The sequence below is a fragment of the Poromitra crassiceps genome (genome assembly GCF_964638095.1).
Source record: "Poromitra crassiceps genome assembly, chromosome: 19".
NCBI lineage: Eukaryota > Metazoa > Chordata > Actinopteri > Beryciformes > Melamphaidae > Poromitra > Poromitra crassiceps.
In genome coordinates, this window is record NC_139646.1 from 26842910 (window position 1) to 26854066 (window position 11157).

Consider the following 11157-nt stretch of genomic DNA (forward strand, 5'->3'; position numbering starts at 1 on the left):
CCCCCGCAAATATCGCACAGATTGGTTGAATTATCATTCATTATTGGGATGCAAAATTGCAATTTCCTTGAGGCGGGACTGGCTTACGAATAAAGGTTGTATAAAGACAATATGTTGTGGAGGGATGCCTCCAATAGAGTTCTACAGAGTTGGTGAGGAGCACTGAAGCTTCTCTGGACGCTCGCAGTGGCCTGACTCCATACTAAAAGACACTCCACCCATCTGTAGGCTACGTCGATTAGGCTACGTCCCCAGCTATGCAGCGCCCATCCTCGCTTTGGTATGTCACAGTCTTTGGCACCATCCTCGCTTTGGTATGTCACAGTCTTTGGCACTTTTGCTCACTTTTCAGCCCACGCATCTTCTTGGCCAGGGCCTCCTACAGTAAGTGATGTGAGTGGCTCTGGGCTGAGCTGTCCCGTGGGAACAGTTTAGAGGTCTGAGAGCTATGCCCGGCTCCTCCAGGCGGCCCTGTCACTCAGAGGGACGCTGGACTTGTGTGCACACTTGACCCGCCCGGCTTCCACCCAAGACAGCTGGCTATTTACACAGCCTATATTTATCCAGCCGCGCAGACGGCTGCCTGGCCTGCACAGCGCTTTGCACATCAAACAGAAAGAAGAAGAGGGGGTTCAAAAACCACAGACACACAGACATCTTTGTTTCTGTAGGTGCCACCATGTTGATCGGGCCACTTATAGTCATTCAAATTGGCATTCGAGCGCTGCGATTCCCCATGTTCAACATGCTGTGCTGCTAACAGTATGCACATTATATAGCTTAGCATAGCTTAACAGCATATAGCTAAGTAACAGCATAGCTTATGTGAGCTTTCTTTTTAACAGCTTATGGTAGCTAGACTCGATAGCCCAACGTGAAAGGTAAGAGTATACGAGCGATCAGCCGAGCAGCATTTTGGTAAACAAACCGCGCCACTGGGTGGCAACAGCAATGGAACCCTATGGAGCCCAAGTGGCGCGAGGCTTGTGTGTCTGACTCTAGCCAGTTAACTCTGTTTACATTTTAAAAACTGCGACAGTTCACACAACTTTAACACACGACGTGCATATATTATACATCAAACTCTTGAGCTACTTCTGCTCTCACTCGGAATGTCAAAATATAAGCGATGTGATGTATAGTTTTTGAGATATTAACGTTTGTTTGACACAACTCATACTATTCACTCCCGCGGGGGGTTCCGCATTTCTGGGTGTCAAGTGACGTCATGCTGATCCCTGGTTTAGTCTCAGAGCAGAGCTACAGCACCTGTCACTTTGACTTGAGTGGAGCACTGGGGAACCCTGCTCAGCTCAAATGCATTGTGTGTGCAGTAATACAGCACTGAGGTCATCATCTGGCTTTTGTCAGCAGGAGACATCTCATCACTACATCATGCTTTTACTCAGATGAGTAACTCAGAGGAAAGAGGGTCTCTCCTCGTTGCCTTCATGTCCTGTTTAGGATCAGAGGCAGACACTTGTGTTAAGATGTGGGAGTATGATCAACACTAATGCTCTCTCTCCAAAGCCCCCAGGCCTAGCTAGCCTCCCGCCATCTTGGAAAAAGCTTTATATACAAACATGAAGGCTGCCATGGCGGCCACACGCAATGCTGATGGGGACACCTCGGCATTCCGAAATGTCGGCACTCCGAAATACCGGCATTCCGACAAAATTGTCGGAATGGAGATCTGTCTCGCCATTGCGAAAGAACCCTAACCCTAACCTTAACCTGGGGGACTGGCTGGAGCTATCCTCTCCCAGCCCGCACGTCTAAACCTAACCTCCCCCAGACCCTAACCCTAAACCTAACCTCTCCCACCCCCCACGCCTAAGCCTAACCTCCCCCAGAACCTAACCCTAAACCTAACCTCTCCCACCCCTGTAAGCTAAATAACTCAATATACTATGTCGGAATGGCGGACCTAATATCTTTCGCAATGGCGAAACATTTTTTGGAGATAAAAAGGGCCGCCTCTCCGAAAGCATAGAAGTCAATGATCGGAATGCTGACACGTCGGAATGGCGAGATGACCCCAATGCGGATGCAGGTATAGCAACAAGTGATGAAATGTCTCTTTGCCTACTACTACTGTACTACTACTACTACTACTACTACTACTACCGCCATCAGCCTCACCAACAAGGCCCGGAAACCCCTTCCACCAAGGACCTCACCAACAGCCCCCCCCCCCCCCCCCCCACACACACACACACACACAAACTCACTACCGCCTCCTAAACTCAACTGAACCCCCCCCCCATAAAACTGGAACTTATATCTAATTTAATGCCTATTTAACTTAGCCTGTAAATTTCATGTACATTCAATGTAAACTCTTATTTAACTCCGACTCTCAAATTCATGTAAATCCACTGCCTATTTAACGTCTATTTAACTCAGTCTGTAAATCCCATGTAAATTCAACGTAAATTCATATTTATCATCCACAGAACACTTCACCACTCATGTACATATTATTGTATATATTTACTCGATTTGATTGCACTTGCAACTTTGTGATTGTCTTTAGTTATCTTCCTACTTCTTATCTCTGTATATTGATGTGACCGCTATGCTGCATACAGACACTAAGACAAATTCCTCGTATGTAACTTCCCTACTGTGGCAATAAAAGTGATTCTGATTCTGATTCTGATTCTGACTACCACTGCTGCTGCAATAATAATAATAATAATAATAATAATAATAATAATAATAATAATAATAATAATAATAATAATAATAATAATAATAATAATAATAATAATAATGTGACTCCACTTTTGGACATGGTTATGACTGTGGATGTGATTATTGATTACAACAGTCAGTGCTTTAATTCATGCGAAAGAAAGAAAGAACGAAAGAGATAGATAGACAGACAGACAGACAGACAGACAGACAGACAGACAGACAGACAGACAGACAGATAGATAGATAGATAGATAGATAGATAGATAGATAGATAGATAGATAGATAGATAGATAGATAGATGGATGGATGTGGGGGATTTAGAGAGAGTTTATAACTGGAGATAGGATACCAACATTATGAGTGATGGCATCTTATTACAACAATCTCTTAAAATGCCCTGCATAAGGGTGGGTGAAGCTGTTGTGTGTATTCAGCACGTGCCTGCCATGCCTGTGAAAAACGAAGCCCCATCGAGGCATTTCATCTGCTCCTAGAATGGCCTGCAGACAACACATGTGTGGGATTCTCAGGAGTCACAACCACCATGGGTCAGACCAAGGTTTGTGAGGAACACAAATACCAAATTAAGACAAGGATCCTCAGACTGCCATCATCTTCAAACCTACAGTTATCTCAAGTGAGCTACATGTGCCAGCAGGGCACGGCACCTTCCTAAAGATCTATGTATTGGAATGAATGAAGTTTTGACTTAAACCACAAATCAATGAGATGATATGTGTGAGTAATTACTCATTAGCAACTGGTAGCATTGTTTACATTGGCTTTAGTCACTTAAAATAGTCGTTGATGATCTAGAGTAGACTAGACGTTGTGCTCTTAGCAACTAAGTCCTGTTAAACCACAATATCCCCCAGAGTGTTGGTATGGTCTTACGTTGCTTTGCTATGGAGCCCTCAAAATAAAGCCCATATGATAGCAGTTGTTCTTCCAGTAGCTCAACGGAGAGATAAGCACGGTCAACAGAAAATGTGTTGTGGGCAAATATGCAACAATGTGCCATGGAGGGACAGGGGTTTACTACAGATTCCATGGTTAGTTCCTAGTCTCGGGTTCAAGGTGTGCTAACCAGTGAAATGCTTCAGCTCAGAATAACATGTTGGCAATGTACATTTCTGGAAATCCACGAAATGTACACTGTCAACATTTCTGAACCAAAATACGTTGCATATCATATTTCTAGATATGTGAATATTAACGTTATACACAACACCTCATAGAGTCTACACTGTCTTATGTTGAAGTAGCCATATGCCTGGTGCCTTGGGCTTAGACCTGTAGCGTCCCTGTCTTGCAAGCGAGAGAACACCAGTTCAACTCCCCAACGTTCTTTTTACTTTCAGTTTTAACCCCAACCCAAACCATAACAAATAACCCTACACATAACCTACAACCGCGTTGTTTCACTTGCCTAAACATAACCAAGTTCTCTACTTGCCTAATAGACATAACCAAAGTTGTTTTACTTGCAGAAACATAACCAAAGTTGTTTTATTTGCGGTTAATGTTGAAAAGGCAGTGAGCTCTTCAAATTAACCAGCATTTTGTTTGAAATTATGCTGAAATTGTAGACATCAATTCCGATGTTTTAGACGCTTTGTTTCAAATTTTGTACATATCTGGTTTTCAGATATGCCAATGTTTTATTCTGGCGATTGGGTTGAATGCTGGGATGTTGTTTATGAAAAGGAGATGCAGCTGTATGAAGGCCAAGCATAACCATCGCCTAAATTCAGAAGGAGAGGACTAACGCTTGTGTTTGAGCAAACTCTCAAAGTGTATGCTCAATTTATAAAAAAATAAAAATAACGAAAAAATAACTTTTCAATCAAACAATACAATGCTGGCTTTGTCACGTATCAGTTCCAAAACAGCAAAAGTCGTGTCTTCACTCGTACTGTATATTTAATTGTATTGTAGCGGGCTGGATTTGTGTGCTACTGTATTTGTCTATGACTGTCCTGTGCATGTGGGTTACCTGTGGGGTTTGACATGTCTGTGGGGATTTACGGGGTTCTGTGAAGGCAGCATACAGCCTACAGTGGGTGGGGTGAGAGAGAGGGGCTCACCTGTTATAGACCCTTTTCACGGGGGCCATTTTGTGTCAAAAAGGCAGAATAAACACAGGTGCAAGCAAAACACTAATGAGGGTTTCCAAATTCCAATCATGGAAGTTTGAAACCCTCATTAGTGTTTTGCTTGCACCTGTGTTTACCCTGCCTTTTTGACACAAAATGGCCCCCTTGAGAAGGGTCTATTGGCTGGGGGAGGGGAGCTGTGGGGGAGAGGGGAACAGCTCGGGGGAGTTGGAGCGTGAGTCTGGAAGAGACGGCTGTGTGTGGGAAGAGCTAAGAGGCTAGGAGAGAGCTAGCTGGGTTTTGGTGTGTGTTCTATTTGTTATTTTGGTGTCACCATGACCTACAGTGGTTGTTCAGTTCGCTGGTAATAAAGAGCTTTGAAGATAACGCCTCAGAGTCATTCGAGTCCTTTACAGTATGCATGAAGTGGACATCAGCTCATTCTTACCTTGCCCAAGCCCACAAGTGTGGAGCTTAGAATAGGACCTGTGGTCGTCACAGAGAAGTTTACATACATGGAGTCACATGAGCTGTCCAGTGATCCTAGATTCATCACTACCTCTATTCTTAGAAGCTTGATACATCATGAGCACTGGGTTGCCTGAAAGCACCTCACACTTGCTGAAAGATGCAGCAGGACGATACCTTTTGGGCAAAGGTAGAGATAGCTCCAGAGACAGAAGGTACAGATGTTGCCTGTTTCCAGGGGCAGAACAGAGTGCAGTAGTCCTGAGTCCAGAAGAACCTGGATGTTAGCACTTTTGAAGCGTTTTCTGAAAATTGCATCAAAAACACAACGCATTTACGCTTCAAAAGTCATAAAAGTGGTCCTCATTTGTGAAGATGATCTTGCTGAACACAAACTTCGCTGTTTGGTACACTTTTGTTAACCACGTGACCTTATTTCATGCATTTAACTGAAATGAACTGAAGTGCGTTTTGGTCGTAGTGTAATTCGACAAATACCATCGGAATCTGTGGATTCTCAGCTTTCATTTGACATCTTGTTGGACTCTTGCTGGTGCAAAACAAACCATGACGGCCGACCACTGTGGCGGTACTTTTGTGGTGGCGGCGCCCTTGGAAACAGGTAACATCTGGACAACGTTGTGTCTTTGTCTCTCTGGACGTTGCTTTTGGGACCACCTCATCCCACTGACCTCCAGAAGTTGCTGTTGGAGTGGTGGCTCTTACCTCCGGGCAGGCTGATGGGTCCGCAGCCGTGGCCCTGGTCGTAGATGTCCGGGGTCATATAGATGGACTTCTTGCACAGCCTCCACAGGCCGAAGTGGGCCGCCTCGCACGTCTCGTTGACCCTCTCCACGCGCGGGCTGAGCACGGCCCAGTGGTCGGTCACCACCGCCGTGAGCATGCACGCCATGCCCACCACCAGCACGAAGATGGCGATCTTGATCTTGGTGCGCTTGTGCATGGTGCCAGACGGCCGAGCTCACACCGGTCACACGGTCCTTCCCTTCTCCCCGATGAAGACGGTAAACAATTTTGAGCTGTGATGTTGGTAAATCACACGCAGGCAACCGCTTACTTTCCCCCAGCCGACTGCAGCAAGCTTCCCAAAAAGTCTCTCTCTCTCTCTCTCTGTGTCCGCTTAAGGCTCGTCTTCTTCTCTCGCCCTGTCCTGTCGCTAATGTGTGCCTCTGGTTCGAAGGGAAAGGGGGCCAGTCTGCTATTGCCCTAGTTTTAACTCCCCTTCTCCCTCCTCACTATGCATCGCTTTACAACTGCAAGTTTACACTTACAGCTGTTGAGGCAGATCAGGAAAGTTGATGACCAAACCAACTGCCTGCCATGGTGGGCGGGCGGTGGGGTGGGGTGGAGGGGGCTGATATAAGGGTGGGGAGGGGGGATCTGCTGCTATAAATGTGACCGGTGAGTCAAGTTGTCAGGCTGCCTGCTGATCCGGTTACAGTGCCAGGTGGGTGGTGGGGATGTGTAGAGTGTAAAGACTCTCATAAACGGGGTCTTTCCCCTCCGTATTCTCCCGTCACGCAAAGGGCTTGAAAAGTCAGTTCAGCGTTGTACAAATATTTCCCCTTCTTCTCTTCGCGCCCTCTGCCTCTCTGTAACGCTGCCATGTGACGGCCGGCTGTGGATCTGTCTCTGTAAACTATTTATAAGGAGAAAGATTTGTTTATAACGAGCAGCAGTCAGTGCTGCAGCTTTTGACTTTCTCTGTCGGAGCAATATTACTCTCCCTAAAGCCTGCCCAGCTCTCATCCTGCATATCGTTAGCATCATAGCATAATTGCCTATATTCTATGAGGCTAAAGATGAATGAATGAATGAATGAATGAATGAAATATTTATTTCGAACATGTGAGAAATAAAAACAATAAAAAACAAAAACAAAAGAGATATAATTGCACACACATACACCCACCCACCCACACACACACACACACACACACACACACACACACACACACACACACACACACACACACACACACACACACACACACACACACACACACACACACATAATAGAACAACTCTCAACACTGAGGTGCTCAATTCAGGTTTCATCATAGTTGTCTGAAGGCTTGAAAATGCTCCTTAAGGCCCAAATAAACGTCTGCGTCAAACTCCTCACTGAATGTGCTGAGAGGAGCTGAGAGGAGCTGAGGGGAGCTGAGAGGAGCTGAGGGGAGCTGAGAGGAGCTGAGAGGAGCTGAGAGGAGCTGAGGGGAGCTGAGAGGAGCTGAGAGGAGCTGAGAGGAGCTGAGAGGAGCTGAGAGGAGAGGAGAGGTGCTGAGAGGAGCTGAGAGGAGCTGAGAGGAGCTGAGGGGAGCTGAGAGGAGCTGAGAGGAGCTGAGGGGAGAGGAGCTGAGAGGAGCTGAGAGGAGCTGAGAGGAGCTGAGAGGAGCTGAGAGGAGCTGAGAGGAGCTGAGGGGAGCTGAGGGGAGCTGAGGGGAGCGCCACGGCTGGCGAGCAGCTCCTCGGAAGTGTGACTCTACGCACCTGACGTGAACAGCGCGAGTATAATATAATGTAGATGGGGAGATTAACAGGAGAGAGTGAAAACTATTACCAAGTATATGCACTACATTCTCTCCTTGGGCTAACTTCTAGTCATTGAAATCATAGGGAAATCAATCACACAATTTACTCATTTTGCTGGGGACTCCCCTGTGACCCCTCGTCAATCTGACGTCCGGGTATACAGGACTAGCTGCCAACTCACTGGATATGTCTTGACTGACTGGATATGTCTTGACTGACTGGATATGTCTTGACTGACTGGATATGTCTTGACTGATTGGATATCACATATACGTTAAGTTAAGTTATACTTTATTGTCCCCGTGGGGGAAATGCTTCCTCTGTATTTGACCCATCCTCTAGGAACCTTCCTAGAAGCCCGGGGACCAACTCCAGTTCTTTAGCCAGCCCAGTGCCTTAGTCAGGGGCACTGAGAGGAGTATTATTAACCCTAACATACATGTCTTTTGGTGGTGGGAGGAAACCAGAGCACCCGGAGGAAACCCACACGAACACGGGGAGAACATGCAAACGCCACACAGAAAGGACCTGGGACCAGCTGGGGTTCCAACCCGCGACCTTCTTTGCTGTGAGGTAGTCTGACTCAAAGCAGGCTGCGGGGATAAGCTCTGCCATTAGCCTTTTTCACTTTCCACCCAATTCGCCCATTTTGTCTCTAAAATGCAGGAAGTAACACAGGTACAAGCAAAACATATTTATATATATATACAACATGTATTCAGCTGTACAGCTGTATTCAGGTCGTATGATCAGAATCACCAGCGCTCCTGCTAAGGGCTAGTAGAAATGTTGATATGCAACATATTTTGGTTCACAAATGTTGACATTCAACATATCTGTGGCTTGCAGAAGCGTAAACTCTCAACATTTCATTATGATCTGAGCAGGCTGCGACTATGATCTGAGCAGGCTGTGATCTGAGCAGGCTGCGACTATGATCTGCACTCAACTGTTCCATTTAGAAATCATCTTTTCATGAAACAACATAGGCCTACACTTTCCGCTATTGACTAAGTTGTAGTGGGGGGAATTTAAGCATTTTTGCGGCTAATTTGCAGCGTGCTTTAAACACCTCTTAGCTGTCACTGTAAATCACAGCCTCACAGGGCTTATTGCTTTTATAAAACAGTTGCTAACATATAGCCTAGCTACCAATGCATACCAAAGGCATATCAAATTGATTGCAATATTGATAATAAATAATCGTTCTTCCGCCAAGGAATGTAGTCCTTCAAGCCCCGCCCTCCATTCAGTTCAACGTTTGCACGTCATCAGATATGTAAAACGTACGCTCTTCCCTCCGTCCTAGCTCCAAGGATAATGTTAGCTGCATTATTGCTGAGAGATAATAACTGGATAACAGATTTTAAAGCTAGCACCTTTGATAGCTCCCCTACAATAAATCACAGTGGTATGTCTCTGTTTATCTTTTTTAAAGGAGAACTTACCTCCAAAACACTTTTTTTCAGCTTTTAACCAATATATATGACTTTGGGGGTGATGTGTGAAGAATTCTGGTCAAAATTTCCACATTTGACACCAAACTGTTGCCATTTTACCATTTGTATCATTTTTCAGCAGTATATCTGGCATAAGCGCCCTCTAAGGGTCCAACACTGCTTTTTTTTTTTTTCTCAAATGAATGGGATATTTGACACGTCGTTACGTCACGGTGACCCAAAGACTATGGGATTTCAAGATAGTTACTCCCCTACTCCCCCTGTACCCTCTGCAGTGCTCTTCTTCTTCTTCTTCTTCTAGCGTTTTATGGCGGTTGGCAAACTTATTTGTGCATTACCGCCACCTACAGTACTGTATTGCAACAGCTTCACCTCAAAGTTGATAAAAGTCAGTGCTCTCAGCCTAGTGGCCCGTAGAGTAGGAGTTTGGCGTTTTGAGAGAGACAGAGATATAGATAGACAGAGATATAGATAGACAGAGATACGAAGTTAGCTAGTAGATTGTGCTGTTAGTTTATATTAGTTTATTGTTTGTGTGCTATTTAGTAAGTTAGTGATTTTAGACAGTTGTTAGGTTAGATTTTCTCCATAGTCGTGTAGTAGTTTAGTTGGTTAGTTAGTAGCTAGATAGCTTTGTTAGCTTTAGCATTAGCGTTAGCCTTCATAGCTTATTGTAGTGATAGTTTTAGCCGAGCAGAATGGGTCGGAGGTGCGTCTTCCCCGGCTGTAAAAGCAGTGGTGCCGTGCTATACAGCTTCCCTGTGGACCCAGAGGTTCTGCGAAAGTGGCTGGTTGCGCTGGGCCTGGAGAGTGGTGTCCGTGTCGCGCCTACAGCAGCAGTATGCCAGCGGCATTTCACAAGGGACTGTTTTGCGAATGCCGGTGAAGTTGAGCAGGGATACTCCACGCAGCTCAAACTCAAAAGGCATGCCGTGCCTTGGTCAGTGGCCAGTGGCAGTACACGGCCGCCATCACAGCCGCATCGTGAGGTGAGTCGAAGCTAGCTCCTTTGATATGCTGGTATTGATGAATAATGCGTTTATGTTATGTGAATAGGTAGGCTAATTAGAATTGGAATACGATCGGCAGAAAGGTAATTTTGCGCGCTAAACGTAGCGTTAGTTTCAGTGGTTTTATGTCCGCCAAATAGACTAGACTGCCTGATTGAAAAATAATATGCTAAGTTGCTCACTAGCAGGGGGGAAAAAAATGCTAAGTTGCTCACTAGCAGGAAAAAAAAAACGTGTGTGTGTGTGTGTGTGTGTGTGTGTGTGTGTGTGTGTGTGTGTGTGAGTCAGTTTAGAGACATGGCGTGCCAGACTGAAGCAGTCAGCACAAAACATGCTATTGGACAGGCTGACATCAAGCCTCCCAGACGAAGCAAGGGTGAGTCATAATATTAGGTTGATACACCTGCTAGGCTGCTACACATGTATAATGATGAATGGGCTGAAGCTAGACACAATCGAGTCTGAAAGAGCACTGTAAGTTTGAAGTCGACCTGACAAACGGTTCTCGATACACGGAGGACAGGCGTGCAGACCTGGAATTATTGTATACAAGTGACTTGTGTTTTTTGAGACTACAATATGCAGCCCTTATTGTGGTTCTCCCTGGTCCAGGAGGTCTAAGACAAACCATACAATTTGCTTATGAAGCTAGAAAAATCCAACGAGATGACCTAAATTGGCTGTTTTGAGTGATTTTAAATATGATACATTATGAAGAATAAGTGCCCATTATGTTTTCTAACCCCTGGTCTAAACTTCTGTCTGTGGGCATGTTGCTACGTTGTTCGTATGGGCCAAATACCACCTGTGTGTGTTGTTATCAACTGTTATTGCTAACAATGACTAGCCTGGCTAGAGCTAACCCT

General features: G+C 45.4%; 1 protein-coding gene across 1 annotated transcript in view; it reads right to left on the reverse strand.

Moving 5' to 3' along the window:
• LOC310793834 (voltage-dependent calcium channel gamma-1 subunit-like) overlaps positions 1–6229 on the reverse strand; it is a gene marked incomplete at both ends in the record, with an annotated part of 23679 nt that extends 17450 nt beyond the window's left edge. The window contains one exon of the mRNA XM_083655729.1: positions 5992–6229. Within this exon, the coding sequence (XP_083511855.1) occupies positions 5992–6229 (238 nt within the window). The remainder of the gene's footprint in view (positions 1–5991) is intronic.
• Between the last annotated feature and the right edge of the window lie 4928 nt (positions 6230–11157).